Source organism: Pongo abelii, chromosome 14, assembly GCF_028885655.2.
Source record: "Pongo abelii isolate AG06213 chromosome 14, NHGRI_mPonAbe1-v2.0_pri, whole genome shotgun sequence".
NCBI lineage: Eukaryota > Metazoa > Chordata > Mammalia > Primates > Hominidae > Pongo > Pongo abelii.
The window spans coordinates 35,338,435-35,354,589 of record NC_071999.2 but is presented as its reverse complement, the minus strand read 5'-3'; the positions used below and the strand labels follow the sequence as shown (position 1 = coordinate 35,354,589).

Here is a 16,155-nt window from a genome sequence, read left to right as displayed (position 1 = left end):
TCCTGCTGGGAGGTTCCTGACTACGTTCTCTGGGGTAGTTCAGAAATCTACCCTCACCAGTAGCCCTCACTCTCCAAAACAAAAACCAGACAACTCTTGGTTTGGTACTTTATTATGCTAAAAATAAAATAAAATAAAGAAAAAAAAGAAGCACAAAATGACTCATACACATTCCCTCAGACTAACAGGGGGAGTGACTCACCTTCCCTCCTCAGCATGTATCACTCATGTCTTATGGATTAGGACATGGAATCATGTGTAAGTTTCTCTGCCACTTTCTAGAGCCAGTTAAATTCTAAGATCCTCAAAAGTTTAGTAGTCATAAACTGATTATTAAATACTTAGGCATCAAATATGGTAATGAAATGAAAATATGTCTTCCATGAAGACACTGGCTATGACAATGACCAGAGAAGAAAATCCCTGGAATCTTACTTAACATGGTGATTTCTCGTTGCTCACCAAGATGTGTGGGTTTCCCTTCACTGATGATACTCACGTGAGCTACTCCTACTGCCCATGACAAAGAGAACTCAAGAAGGCAAACTTTCTTTACAAGTTAAAGGTAAAAGAAGCTAGATTGATAATAGTTTGTATAGATTTATTTATCTTTTTGACAAGTTTAAAATATATACTTAAAATATAATTTATAAAATGCTTAATCTGCTGACTCCAGAGCCTGCAGTGCAGGGTGGGGTGGGGGTGGGCAGCTGCTCACTACACCAGCAGAGCAAGAGTGCAGAGGTGCGGCTCTCCCTCCCACGCCCTTCTGTTCAGACACCCAAGTGGCCCCATGCACCCCTGGAATCACACAACTAGTTTCTACAGATTTTAGATATGAGAAATTATAGACACTGGCTTCAGTTATTCAAAAGCAAGAGCTTGGGCTTTTTGATCCTTTAATTAAAGTTCTTGTTCCAAAAAATGTGTGCAAACACAACCTTTAACAGCTCAATTTCTAAAAATTATTTCATAAAAGGAGGAGAGTGAACAATCCTCTATGTAAATGTTCTACAGGACAAATCTTATCACCAATTACTAAAGCAGGGAAGTGCAGCTTGTCAAAAACGCCTTACTGGAGAGGCGGTGGGGGATGGGGGATGGAGAACATGAAAACATCATTAAGGATGAGAGCCTAGACACGATAAAAGATGCAGCACCTCAGAGCAGCCCAGCCAAAATGAGAGGTGGCAAAGCTACTTTTTTGTCTGTGAGATTTGCATGCGTTTCATTTCCTTTACCAATGCCATCTGAGTCCAAGCCACCTCACCTTCTGTTGTCTCCATTTCAGCCTAAAGACATCCCAATTATGGTGTGAATTCCAGGTATTTCAATCAATTTTTTTTGGGGGGGAGAGACAGAGTTTTGCTCTTGTTGCCTAGGCTGGAGTGCAATGTCGCAATCTGGGCTCACTGCAGCCTCTGCCTCCAGGGTTCAAACGATTATCCTGCCTCAGCCTCCTGAGTAGCTGGGATTACAGGAGCCTGCCACCACGCCCGGCTACTTTTATTTATTTATTTATTTTATTTTTAGTAGAGATGGAGTTTCACCACGTTGGCCAGGCTGGTCTCGAACTCCTGACCTCAGGTGATCCACCCACCTCAGCTTCCCAAAGTGATGGGATTACAGGTGTGAGCCACCAAACCTGGCTCGCAGGTATTTCAATCTAAATGTCAGTTCAACGGGAAACATCAATTGAAACAAAAATGGATTTCCTACGACCAGTACGAATTCTTGTGGCCACTCTCATCCCATCTCCTATCTACATCCACCAAAAAAAAAAAAAAAAAAAAAAAAAAAAAAAAAAAAGTAAGAAATAGAGCATACAATCTCTTTTCTTTTGTGTTCTCTAAGTAAACCCTGGGTTCTGGTAGGACCCTGTGTCAACATCCTGATGTCTGAACTCTTAACCCATTAGGGTAGCCAGATTTTATGTTTTTAAAACACCAACTAGTCCAATGTACAGTTCCGTCTATTAATGGCCACTTTTTTTTTTTTTAGAACATCTTAAATTTTTAATCCTTTCTTTACAGGTTACCTAGACCACTTTTAATTAAGAAAACTGTAGAAAGTTAGTAACTGCTGCAAGCGAACGCCAGGCGGTGGCACGTATCAATTTCCACAGAGTCCTGCGTTGCGGGGTGTCTGAATGTACTGCACGAGGTCTCTGCTCACACTTGCTGGAACCAATCGTGGCAGATTTTAGTCCACAGGTCGCTTTTCCCCATATTTCTTTGTAAACTCTTCAGCATTCTTACAGAATTTTTTACGGTCTTTAGAGTATTCTTCAGCTAGGTCAGCCCGAAGCGGATGCTCGGGCTGCGGGTCATTCACCAGTGCTATGAGGGACTGGATTACTTGGTCGGTTTTGGTTGCTGGCTTCCAGTTTTCAGCACTAATTACTGGCAGACAGACCTGCCCCTTTTCGTCGATGTTCGGGTGATAGATCTTTGTTTTAAATGTGATCCTCGGTGGTTTGAATGGGTACTCTGCTGGAAAGTTGATTTCGATTCTGAAGGCCCCCTTATTATACGGAGGGTTGTCAGGAACAATAAGCCCTTGCCAAGTCAATAAATTAGCTTCATCAACCTGGATGTTACGGAAGTTTTCCATTCCACATTTGCGGATTTCTTCAAGCTCCTTCATCAGCCTCCTGCTGGCCGCCATCTTGGATTTGGTGCTGCTTCTTTCCCAGAATGCATCGTGGTAACGGCCACTTTTAATGGTTGCCTATATACACACTCAAATAACGTTCTGATGTGGCAGTTTGAACTTTACGCTGAGCAAAGTAACTTGCCCACTGGTTAGTTGGAGTGATCATCCACAATCCTATACAATAATTTTTTTTTTTTTTAGCCAGAGTCTCTCTCTGTTGCCCAGGCTGGAATGCAGTGGCACCATCTCGGCACACTGCAACCTCAGCCTGCTGGGTTCAAGCCATCCTCTTGCCTTGGCCTCCCAAGTGGCTGGGATTACAGGCACACGCCACCATGCACAACTAACTTTTTTTGTATTTTTAGTAGAGACGAGGTTTCACCATGTTGGCCTGGCTAGTCTCGAACTCCTGACCTCAAGTGATCTGCCCGCATTAGTCTCCCAAAGTGCTCAGATTATAGACGTGAGCCACCGCACCCGGCTTTACACATTATAATTCTACCTGCATATTCACCTGTTGCCTGACTGAAGACTGATATTATGTCCAGATCAGATCGCTCATCTTGCATTTCACAGCACAAAGTGAGATCCTTGGTGTTTGAATTTTTTTTTTTTTTTGAGGAATTTCTATTAATCCAGTTCATGTTCTTAACAGGAAGTAATTCAGACATGGGAAATGATAAAATGCATCAACTGAGAGCCAAAGAAGATAATGAATAGAGGTCAAATATACAAATACACTCATGCAAAGGGATAGAAATAATACATTTTGGGGCATTTTCACAAAAAGTTATCACTTTAGAGTACAAATGTAAATTATACTTGTTTACCTGAATTTTCAGATATAACTCACTTTGTAGAATATTTAATATATTGAAACCTGTCATTTTAATTATACAATTGGACTTGAATTTCTGTAGAACAAGTATACCCAGAATGACATGAAAAGCTCAGTAAGAAGGCAGCAAAACTTATTTTAAAATCACATATTTAAAGGTAAGATTATCTTTTACAATAAATTATTAATGGCACTACTCAAAATAAGTTATGGAATATGAATGCAAAGTAGAGTTATTTTTATATTTGGCATAAGAGCTAAGGAGCTTAAAAAGAAAAGCAATATTAGAACAACAAAAAATGGGACAGCAGTCACTTGGCTTCAATAAGCCTTCTCTGCAATATTCTGTAAGAAAAGAATATACAGGTTGCATTTTTAAAAGTTACCTTGTTGTGGAAGCTTCTGAATTTTGGAAAGGAATGGTTGATTTTGATCAAAGCCTGGAAGAAACACAGACATTTTGAATCAAAATGTAATAGTATATGCAGAGAGCTCTCTAGCTATAGATAATAAAATCACCACCTGAGCATAGGCTGTGTAGACCAGGACTAGGAAAGAAGTCCATCTGGCAGGAAAATAAGGTAGGATTCAGAGAGCAAATAAGATTGCAGCAGATGTCAGGGTACAAAAAACAATTGAACAAGTAAGAATTCAAAATAGTATGTTTATATCACCTATCTTCCCCAACTAAAAGCTCCATGTGGGCAGGGATTGTAATTTTGTCCATTGCTGTATCCCCAGCTTCTGGGCTAGTGTCTGGCTTATAGGAGGTGCTCCATACATTCCCTCTCCCGACCCCTCACTTTTGTGTAAGCCTCGACTCGAATCCATACTTTTTTTTTTTTGAGAAGGAGTTTCACTCTTGTCTCCCAAGCTAGAGTTCAATGGTGTGATCTCAGCTCACTGCAACCTCCGCCTCCCAGGTTCAAGTGATTCTCCTGCCTTAGCCTCCCGAGTAGCTAGGATTACAGGCACCCACCACCACCCCGGCTAATTTTTGTATTTTTAGTAGAGATGGGGTTTCGCCATGTTGGCCAGGCTGGTCTCAAACTCCTGACCTCAGGTGATCCACCTGCCTTGGCCTCCCAAAGTGCTGGGATTACAAGTGTGAGCCACTGTGCCTGGCCATTTTTTTTTTTTTGAGACGAAGTTTCGTTCTCATCGCCCAGGCTGGAGTTCAATGGCCCAATCTTGGCTCACTGCAACATCCGCCTCCCAGGTTCAAGCGATTCTCCTGCCTCGGCCTCCCGAGTAGCTGGGATTACAGGCATGCCTGGCTAATTTTTGTTATTTTTAGCAGAGACGGGGTTTCACCATGTTGGCCAGGCTGGTCTCAAACTCGTGACCTCAGGTGATCTGCCCGCCTTGGACTCCCAAAGTGCTGGGATTACAGGTGTGAAACACTGCGCCTGGCCCATAAATATTTGATGAGTGAATAAACATAAGCTGAAGTTTCAGAAGACAGATTTGTCCAAGGAAATTAAGTCCCACAAGTATGTGATGAACCCCTAAACAGTACTATGTTAAGTGTCTGCGTGTAATGCAAAAGTAACTATTATCCAAGACTCAGTAATATGGCACGAGAATGCATGGCACTGGGTGGGGAGGAGCGACTGTCTTTGGGAAGAAGGCATTAGAGATGGTATTGAATGGTGAGTGGTAGGAAAGGCAGGGACTGGAGCCCAATGCCAGGCCCTGGGCTTTGTATTCCATTCCCAATCTCCCTGAGAACAGGAACCACTTCACCTACCTTTGAATGCCAAGTGCCTGCCTCACTGTGTTTCTAGTAGGTGCTCAATAAATGCCCATGAAGTGATAAGTAGACAATTGGGACCCAGGCAGTGCATCCAATGGAGCTGCAGGATCAGCATGCTGGCCAGGACCAGCCTGGGAATCAGCCAGGGCCTATTTCTTTGTTCTCTGTCTCATCTACTTGAACAACTGTGGCCAATCCAAGATGGGCACTGTCAGAGTGGGGTCTAGAACTCCTCCCTGAGGATTAAATGTTAAAATGTTAACCCTCAGGCCCCACTGGGACTTCTTGAATCAAAATCCTGAGGGAGAGAACAGAAACTGGAATGTAAAGCAGGTATCCAAGAACTGGGCACTGTGGCTCACGCCTGTAATCCTAGCGCTTTGGGAGGCTAAGGTAGGGGGATTGCTTGAGGCCAGGAGTTCAAGACCAGCCTGGGCAACACAGTGAGACCTGGTGTCTACAAATAAAACATTAAAAATTAGGTGGGCATGGTAGCACACACCTGTAATCCTAGCTACTCAGGAGGCTGGACCGGGAAGATCACTGAGCCCAGGAGGTCAAGGCTGCAGTGAGCTATGATTGACTGCACTCCAGAAACTGAAATCCCAAGAGCAAGAGAAACAACTATTTTGGGTGGTCACTGTGGGCCAGGTACCGTTCAAGATGCTTTCACATATAGTAATTTTATTTATTTATTTAGTTTTAAATTTGCTGTAAACTCTGAGCAGACATATATATAGTAATTTAATATGCAAAAATCCACAGAGGTAGTTTGATTGTAACTATCTGTGTTTGAGGAAACAAGCTCAGGGATAGTATATAACTTGCTTTACACTGAATGGCAAGTAACTATTGGGGATCCAAATTCCTGAGCTTAATTTCAGAGACCACACACTCTCCTACATCTCATGGCACCTTAGGGGAATGCAGAATCCAGGAAACTAGGACATCATGTTGTGCCTGCCTTCAGGAAATGTACAGTCAACTTCTGTTTGGTTGAATCTGCCTAAATGAATCTCCAGAAATCGAGATTTGAGGTTTTAACATTACATAATTCTAGATCCTAGAGTGTCAAAGTCATCTGTGACTTTAATAATCCTAATAAGATGACCAAGCACTGGGTGTAGTGGTTTGTCTGAACCAGGACTAATTTTTAGAAAATTCACATGTGCAGAGTAGACAAGTGCCTTAACAGAGTGAAGGCAGAGGCGGGGGAAGACAGCTGGAGGGGTACAGACTGTCACCCTCACACCTAACACTGCTGTTGGCTCCAGCCAACAGTCCCACCCAGGGTGGCCCGGTCTTCTCATGTTTCAGAGAAGCCCAAAGTCCAGCTTTCTATGTGAAACACAACAATTTCAAAATATCCATAACTAATTCAAAAGTTTAAACTACACCCCGCAGGCCAAACAAACAGGTCTGGAAGACAAGTTCAGGCCCATGGAGCTCCAGCATGCACCCTCTGGTTGGGAACATATAAATCCCATGGCGTTAAGCTACATAAAGTAACTGGGACCTGGTTTAGTGAAAATGGTTTCCATCAGAACCTGTCTGTGCATCTGCTGGCATGAAGGTATATCCCTACCACTATTTCTGGTTTAATTTAGGAAAACATGCATTGCATCGTCTTTCAATTTTATGCAAGTGTATCAGATGTGGCCTGAATGCCAAATTTTTGTAAACTGGAATTGCGTCTTTCTATTACCCTACCTTCCCACCGTAAGGATGCCTCATTCTGGTTTTTGAGTGATCTTTAATGAGCACTGGCCAATTTTAAATGTATGATTCCCCGGCCTTTCAGTTTATTTTATTTTTTTGAGACAAGGTCTGGCTGGAGTGCAGTGGTGCTATCTTGGCTCACTGCAACCTCCACTTCCCAGGCTCATGCCATCCTCCTGTCTCAGCCTCCCTAATAGCTGGGACTACAGGTGTGCACCACCACGCCCAGCTAATATTGTATTTTTTTAGAGATGGAGTTTCGCTATGTTGCCCAGGCTGCTCTTGAACTCCTGGACTCAAATGATCCCCCTGCCTCAGCCTCCCAAAGTGCTGGGATTACAGGCGTTGAGCCACCACACCCGGCCCTAGTTTATTTTAAAGGAAAATAGAGTAAACTCTCTGGGGGAAGAATCTCCAGTTTAATAACACTCCATATTGTATCTGCTTTATTGTAATTGTATTTGGAGATTTTCCAGATGGAACTTCTCTGTACTGAAGCCTTAAACCTGCTGTGTTTCAGAGCAGAAGTTATCGATGTCTGTCTGTCTCTCTCCGACACACATGCACAAAAACTAGATATGTGATTTACTACATATGACATGATAAACAACATTCTAAAACAGTAAGTTTAGAACAACAAATTGAGTTTTGTCATTGCTATTATTTAATGATTTTATCATGTTACTTCATGTAGAATGGCTATGGAATAATTAATTAGGTTTTGTTGTGGTTTTTAATATCTTCACAGTCTAAATAATAAACCATTTTCCCAATATTGGCATCACTTTAGAAGAGATTTTCTTATCTATTTTTTGGCAGAGTTAAAAAGGTGCCTCTCCCTGTGTCCTAATTTTTGCAACGTGTGTGCATTTATTACGTGTCACCAAGCGAGGCAATGCTAACCTAGCATAGCAGAAATCATCACCAGAGCAAATTAATGCAATGTCACCCGCTGACCGATGTTAAACGCGGCAGAGACTCACAAGCATCCGTGTGAATGGATTAAAAAGGCACTTACAGGGATGACCCGCAAAGATCCCAGTTTCAAGACACAACAAAAAGCCTCCAGGAAGTGAAGCCAGCAGGTTCTAATCTCATTTATTTCATGGCTACGTTTTTTTAATTGTAGTTTTCCACTGTAAAACCAAAGAGCATCAAAGGAGAACAGCTTTCCCTCTCCCGGAAGCCTCACGGAGCGGAGTTCCCTGAGCTGCGCGGCCGCGGGTCACGGGGAAGCTGCCCCGCGCGCGGAGCTCCCCGAGCGCCCAGCCCTGCTTGCGCCGCAGCCGCCACCACCGCTGCCACCACCGCCGCCGCGGCCGGGTAGCTGGGCTGGGCGGGGCGGGGCGGGGCGGGGCGGGCGTCCGTAGTTATTTATTTATTTAGCGGCTGCAGGAAAGCTCTGCGGCGCTTGCGAAACCCGAAGACGCCTTGCAGGTAGCCAGGAGCTCCCACTCGTCCAACAGCTCCCGGGCTTGGGAGAAACTAAGGAACTTGCTTCGCCCGCCCGCCGCTCCCTGGGGCCGCTTGCCCACCCGCGGCACTCGCCCTCCCCGCTCTTCCCCACTTTCTACCCCCACCTCCGCCCCCCCACCTTCCCCTTCCCCCGCTTTCCCCTCTCCCACCTCCTCCTTCTCGCCCCCACCTCCACCTTCTCTCGCCTCCCACATCCTCGGTCTTCCACTTCCCCCTTCTTCCCGCCCCACCTCTCCCTCCTCCCCTCCCTCCTCCTCCCCCCTCCTCCCCCCTCCCTCCTCCTCCCCCCTCCTCCCCCCGCTCCTCTCCTTACCACCTCCTCCGCCCTCCCCCACCTCCTCCCCACTCCCCTCTCCACCCCCTCTTTCCCCACTCCGCCCCCGGGCGGCGGGCGGCTCCCTGGCTGTGGCGTGTACAGATTTGGGCAGAATGTGGTTCCAAGGCTCTCGGTCAAGAATTCGGAGGAGGAAAGTTTGCTGGCGGCGCCTTGGCTCACACCACTCCCCGCCCCGGGGGGCGGTCCTCGAGGCCGGGCCCCGCCGCCTGTGCTTCCCTTCTCGGAGCCTTCGCTCTTCCCCGGGAAGGCCCGACCTTACATAAGGGCCCGTGCGCCCGCCCCAGCCCTGTGGGCAGCACGCTCCTGCTCTGCTCAGTTTAACGACGATTCTGCTCCTGAAACTTAGTACAGATAAAAAGGGCAGCGGTCCGTTTCATTTTAGACAGGAAAATGAGGGCGCCAAAGGGGACTGAGGGAGAGAGGCCAGAGAACAAGACAGCAGGTTTGTGCTGGGGGCAGGTGGATGGGTAGAAGGTTCCTTGAGAGCGGAATTTCCTATTTGGATGCCTGTGCAGAGGGAAGTGGCTGTAAAGATCAAGTAGCTTTGATAACGCCAAGGTGGCCTGGACAACAGAAGCCCAGGGAAGGAAAGGGGGCGGGACTTATGCTGCCAGAAAGGATGATCACTATCCGGATCTTCAGTAGGACCCGCGCCTCAGCGAAGGCGCGTGTAGAGGAGATGTGGGTATGGGCCATGTGCAGGGAGCGTAATGCCTGCGTCTCCAGCGGCAGGCCTGGCGTCCAACAGGCACACCATAAACAGCTAACACGTGGGCACTGTGCTAAAACTTTGCCAACTTGGTTGCATTTAATCCTTAGAACAATTGAGCCCTCCTTACTCCCATTTTACACACGGGGAGACTGAGACCTGGATGGGCTAAGTGACTTGGCCATGACCACACAGCTCTTTGCAGCCGACCGAGGACTCAAACCTTGGACTCCAAAACTCATGCTATGGGACAACTTCGTATTTGGGAGGCGTAATACAAAAGGGTTCAGCTTTGGGGCAGAGTGAAGGGACACCGCGTTTGGAATATGGGCAGGTAGGCTTGCAGCAGGTGGATATGTATGTTCCCACAGTTCTCTCACACTCACATTTCACCATGGACACAGCGGAGCTTTACCCCTCAGGCCGTTACTGAGGCGGTTCATTAGCCCGAGTGTCTGAATTCCTCTACTTCTTCCACAGTGGGTACTTGAGGAGCTGTTGTCTCTGGTTAACCCAAGTCTCCTTGTGGCTCTTCAGGGAAATTCCCTGTGCCCAAGACTGGTATCCATGTGTAGAGTTACTGGACTATCCAACGGGATTAAAAACAATTCCCCAAATTCCCATTCTTCTGGGAATTCGTGGGATTCCTGGCCCACACCATATTTTATAAGGGGCCTAACCTGGAGCCTAAGGATGCGGGTGTACACGAGTAATGATGATGGGACATTCTTAGTTTCGCGTGAATGTGTGTCCGTTTGCTGCTTCTCCCCAGCAGTTATGAAACACCTGAAACTGTTAGGCCCCTCCGATAGTTTCTTTTTAAACGGTTTTGAGATCCCACTAAGGATTTTTTTTTTTTTTTGCTTCAGTTGCTATTTTTACTACCACTTAGCATCCACACACTCATACGAACCCAGAAGACACCCTAATCCTCCCCAAAAGTGAGAGAAAGATTTGACATCCCAGCCTGCTAAGGAAGTCAGTGGGAAGCCTGGTTTTCAAATCAAATGTCTACACATGTTCCAATAGAGTACAGAGAAAATCGGTGTTTAAGAGCCCATGTGGTGGGATACCTTAGGATGCTATCTGATAGTTCGTTTATTTCTAAACCTAGTGTAGCTGCCATATTGATAATCAAATATCCCGTAGGAGCTCTAGGAGGGTCTGCTCGTGTTATCCCTTCTCCATTTTTTTTAGGGTAAGAACTGAAGCCACCAAAAGGCTTACTATACCACACAACACCCAAGCCTTGTTTTGGGGCATGGGGACAGTGGATCTATGGCTCCTCAGGGTGCCAACCAATTGAAGAAGGAAGCCAGCTCCACTCAACAGCCTCTACAAAGGAAGGGCCACAGGGGAGGGGCTTCAGTGGTTCCAGGCAGCTGCTTCATTCACAACAGAATGGCCATTTTCTCCAGCATGGCCAACTATCCCTAGTCTTTTTGTCACGACAGCCTAGAAGGCAGAAGCTAGGGCCAAGGCTGCTGCTAAGGAATTCCTACTCCTACTGGGGCCTAATGTCAGGCTTTCCTTATATTGTGGAGGGGGCCCTGGAGGATAGTTAGAGACTCTCTTCCTTTCTGCTGGGCACCCTGAAGAGGAGCAAGAGGATCTGGTGAGCAAAATGAAGCAAAGCTTAGTGCAGTGCTGGAGCTGACAGCCCTGTTCCCTACTGCACGCAGTTGGCTCAGGGCTGTCCCCCACCTTGGAGCTTCTTGCCACTCACGGGCTACCCTGCACACACTACTTACTGCCCAGGCCTATCTGCCATCACAGTACCCTGTGCCTGAGACCTTTCCTGGCCTCTGCTGGATCCCAGGCCTAGTATCATTCCTGGGGACTCCAGAGGCAAGTCCAGGCTAATATGCTCTGGGAAAACAATGGACAATGTACATGTTTGCCTTTTGATGTAGATAAATGATACGTGGATACCAGGTCTGGCTCTGTGGCAGGGGAGCTTCAGGCCTGGTTATGGCAGAACACTGAAGGACGTACTTTGTGTTCTGAAGGCTATGGCAGAACACTGAAGGAGGTACAACCTCTTAAATCATCTCAGAGAGAGTGAGCAACTTACTTTCACATGCACAAGCTGCCGCTGGCTCTGTCACAAGAAGATGAACTACAAGTAATAAAATCAAGATGAAGTTCTGTGTAAATCTTTCCAGCTTACAAAAATTGTAGAAAGTTGAAGATGAAAGGGATATTAAAGAGCATCTCATTCTACCTCCTCATTTTGCAGCTGTAAGAACCGAGGCCCAGGGAGGGGGACTGGGGAAGCCACCATCACACAGCTGCTCCGTGGCAGGAGTTGTGCTAACTTTCTGTGGCTGTTACCATTACACCCAGCATCTTTTGACTTTTGAAAACAGTGAAGGAGAAATCAGTCCTCCCAGCATCTTCACCTCCCACGACGTTTATTGTTTCCAGCTGTTAAAAATTGGCCCTTTAAAAATGGGTCGCCTTGCCAGTCATTGAGGGTCACCGCGGTGGGGAGTGCTGATTTAGAGGGCGGCAGAACAGGGAGGTGATTGGAGGCATAATTGCCAGTCTTCTCCCTGGCACCTGGGGATTTCTGTCATTCAAGTCCCTGGGTGTGTGCCCTCAGCAAATACTAACCCACAAAGTCACTTGCTAACTGCAGTCATCTGTGCATTTGCCCTCTGGGGATGGAAAGCCAGAAGAAATGCCATTTCCTAATCTAGTTGGCCTTGGATGAGAAGATGTTTTTGCCTAATGGAAGCCTTTGGAGAGTGAATAATGTGAATAATGTGTATTTAGGACCTACAGTGCTCCCCAGGATGCTGTAAGGGACCTGGTTATAAAGAAAAAAACCTCACTGATGGTCTTGGCTTTGTCTTTGTCTAAGTCCTTTTGGTTGGAAGTAATCAACTTGAGCTGACGTAAGCATTAAGGGACATAGAAGAGTATAGCAGTATCTCATGAAGTCCAAGGACAGATGGCCTCAAGGTAGCCCGAGAAGCTGCTAGGAACCTAGACAGTCCACCTTCTCCAGCTTTCTTCTCTGCTTCATGTCTCTCTCTGCAATCCACTTTCTTCTCTGTGAGTAGCTGGGCAGAGGATAATCCCTCAACAACTATCACATCTACATCTTCTCTCCTAAAGAGATTAGCCAAAGGTGAGTGGCTGTCCTCAGTCCAATACCAGATTCCTGGGAGAGGGAATTTGGTTGACCCAGCCTGGGTCAGGTGCATAGCTTGATCCAATCAGGTGTGCCCGGGAGAGGGTGCCCTGAGACAGGCACATCTGGGGACACTCATCCTCATCAATGACCGAAGGACAGTTCTCCAGGAAAGAAGAGAGAAGAGTGGAGGTCAGACATTTCAAATGTACATTATAGGCATCAAATTAGTTACTGATACATAAAAATGGCAATGTCTAAGTAGGGGGCTTGAGAAACAGTTCAAACACTGTAGAGATTGTGATTATTTGCTTAACTTCTGGGATGAGAAATTGTCTATTATGGAGCTGTATTTTTTTTTTTTTTTTTTTTTTTTTTTTTTTTGGAGACAGAGTCTTGCTCTTTGGCAAGGCTGGAGTGCAGTGGCGTGATCTCGGATCACCGCAACCTCCGCCTCCAGGTTCAAGCAATTCTCCTGCCTCAGCCTCCCGAGTAGCTGGGATTACAGGCATGTGCCACCACACCCAGCCAATTTTTTTTGTATTTTTTTGTAGAGACAGGATTTCACTATGTTGCCCAAGCTAGTCTAGAACTCCTGAGCTCAAGCAATTTGCCTGCCTCGGCTTCCCAAAGTGCTAAGATTACAGATTACAGCCATGAGCCATGGCACCCAGCCCTCAATAAGGATTTTTTTTTTTTTTTTTTTTTTTGAGACAGTGTCTTGCTCTCTCACCCAGGCTGGAGTGCAGTGGTACGACCCTGGCTCACTGCAACCTCTGCCTCTTGGGTTCAAGTGATTCTCCTGCCTCAGCCTCCTGAGTAGCTGCGATTACAGGCGTGCACCAACACGTTTAGCTAATTTTTGTATTTTTCATAGAGGTGGGTTTCATCATGTTGGCCAGGCTGGTCTTGAACTCCTGACCTCAAGTGATCCACCTGCCTCGGCCTCCCTAAGTGCTGAGATTACAGGCATGAGCCACTGTGCCCAGCCACAATAAGCAATTTTTGACGGACTTAAGGAATAAAATGGGTCCATACTGCAAACCTACAAAAGAAAAGCCTCTAAGAGCTGCATTCAAACACGTGGAGGGCTACTTCGTGGAAGAGGTTTTTCCCACATGGCCAGGATGGAATGATGGGTGGGTGCTCAAGGAAAAAGATTTGAGAATCTCAGGCTTTGTGGAAAAAAAAAACATTTCTAAGAGTTGGAAAGGGTGGGTCACTTGGGGTGTCCCTGCCACTGGTTGTATTTCCACGGATTTGAGAAAACCACTTGTCAGGGATACTGTTTGGTTTTTGAATGAGATGATACCTAAGACTGTTTCCTATTCCAAAATTTTATGAGATTGTCACAGGTTAGGCCACCTCTTTCTTATTAAAAAGTATTTTTAAAATTTGGTCTGCTGAAGTAATTTTCCTATGGGAACACACCTTCAATGTTTTAAATGTGACCATGGATTCGATTTATAGAAACTATGCCCATTTTCTGAAGCATGGTTTGGACTATGTGAGATTCAGAGGAGGAAGATTTTGGTTTCATGAGAAGTATGTATCACTCTGAGGGCATCTTAAGAATGATCAGGATGTACCTAATTTTTTTTTTTTAATCTACATAACCAATGTGTCATCACCCTTATAAATAGTCATAAATGTTGCTTTCTGGGTATCTTTCTAGATAAGACATTGCATCTGTTCCCAGGAGAATGATTTTAGCACTCAACAGCTGAGAAAGGAAATGAATTATCCCATTGTAACTACTAGGGCAACTTAGGTAGTCAGTCACACCTTGGTATGGACAGACAGACACAAGAATAAACAAGATTCTGCTATGCTTTTTCAATGGGGCGAAAGTTTTCTTTCTCCCCTTCCTTCCTTCCTTTCTTCCTTCCTTCTTTCCTTCCTCCCTCCCTTCCTCTCTTTCTTTCTTTGAGTTGGAGTCTCGCTGTCACCCAGGCTGGAGTCCAGTGGTGCAATCTCAGCTCACTGCAACCTTTGCTTCCCAGGTTCAAGCACTTCTCCTGCATCAGCCTCCCGAGTAGCTGGGACTACAGGCATGCGCCACCATGCCTGGCTAATTTGTTGTGTTTTAGTAGAAATGGGGGTTCACCATGTTGCCCAGCTTGGTCGAGAACTCCTGAGCTCAGGCAATCCACCCACCTCAGCCTCCTAAAGTGCTGGGATTACAGGCGTGAGTCACCACACCCAGCCCTTTTTTTTTTTTTTTTTTTTTTTTAAATAGCACTAAATGTTTCATACTAACACAGATCTCAGAGGAAACTGAACAGGGGTCTGGTGTTTTTATAAAGCAAAACAGACAAACAAACAAAAAAATGTTTGTAGAGGACTCTGTGTTTTTGACTTACAGGAAAAGGGACAAAATATCAGTGCAGAAGGACTCCGGGCAGCTTCCAGCTCAGATCTCCAGCACTGACTCACTCCCACAGATCTCAAGCAGGCCAGGAGCTGTTATACCGCCCGAAAGTGTGCCGTGGGAATCTGTGATTATTTCTCTGGCTATGAGATGAGATTTTTGCTGCCTAAAATCCCCAGAGGTTAGAACCACATGGCTAGCGTTCTGTTAACCTAGTAAGTGAGCAAAGAAAGTCTTTCCTGGAATTCTGAATTGTAAAAACTTATTTCAAAAAGCAAGCAAAAAAGCCCAAACATAATGTTGGCACATTAAAAACAACCAAACAACAACAACAACAAAAACCCAACAAAAACTGAGCTACATAAAGGTAGACACGGGGATATCAGCCAGATACTAGAACAGTTTCATGAGAAAGGAAGGAAAGTATGAGGACACCATACTTTGACACCAGTTCCCAGGAACTTCCCGGGAAATGAATTTGTAGGGGAATAGGATCAGTGAAGGCAGAGCAGATCCAAGATCACGATTTGGGATGCCTCTATCCGTCCCAAGAGAGAGGACAACTGATGTTCTTCCCGGGGCATGAGCACCAGATAGTGGCTTTCCTATGTGACTGCATCATAGGGCTTTGGGTCTGATCCCATACCCCAGTGCTATCCGCAGGGCCTGTATCCTGGTTCTTCTTGTGCCTTACAATCGGTGGAGTCAAGACACCTAACAGACTAGGTTCTGCTTGTTTATGTGTTTACAGGCTCACTACCCTTGCTGGGCCGCAAGCTCCTTAAGGACAGGAAGGAATTTTGTCCTCCACGGTATTCCCTGCATCTAGCAGAGTCCCAGTCCCAGAGTAAGCGCTCAGTAAAGAGTTTTCAAGTGTTACTATTAAATGAAGTGAAAAGGTCCAAAGAAATGCAAACCTGGCATTACCCCTGTTCTAACCAGAGGTAAAGTGTGCACTCTTGGCATCAGAGAGGATTTCCCGCTCTTGTGTCTTGGATTTTCAAGTACTGAGCACCAGGAGTCACCTTGTCGCCTGATAACTCATTTCTTCGGTGATGTGGGTAGCCAAGGCAGGGTCTGAGTCCTTGGTCACTACTGAAGCCCCACTACAGCGCCTGGCACCCGGGAGGATGATCAGTAGGCATTCGTTGAATA

General features: G+C 45.9%; 1 protein-coding gene across 2 annotated transcripts; it reads right to left on the bottom strand.

Moving 5' to 3' along the window:
• Positions 1-1,986: 1,986 nt before the first annotated feature.
• Positions 1,987-11,604, bottom strand: UBE2L5 (ubiquitin conjugating enzyme E2 L5). Of its 2 annotated transcripts, XM_063714874.1 has the most exons (4): positions 11,565-11,604; positions 5,244-5,485; positions 3,880-3,933; positions 1,987-3,348 (listed from the first exon to the last, which is right to left on the bottom strand). In XM_063714874.1, the coding sequence occupies exon 4, from the start codon at positions 2,665-2,667 to the stop codon at positions 2,203-2,205; it is 465 nt and encodes a 154-aa protein (XP_063570944.1). In that variant the 5' UTR covers positions 2,668-3,348; positions 3,880-3,933; positions 5,244-5,485; positions 11,565-11,604; the 3' UTR covers positions 1,987-2,202. The 2 variants fall into 2 exon arrangements, with proteins under 2 accessions (XP_063570944.1, XP_054384837.1); XM_054528862.2 differs by lacking the exons at positions 5,244-5,485; positions 11,565-11,604 and adding an exon at positions 7,987-8,240.
• Positions 11,605-16,155: the final 4,551 nt, after the last annotated feature.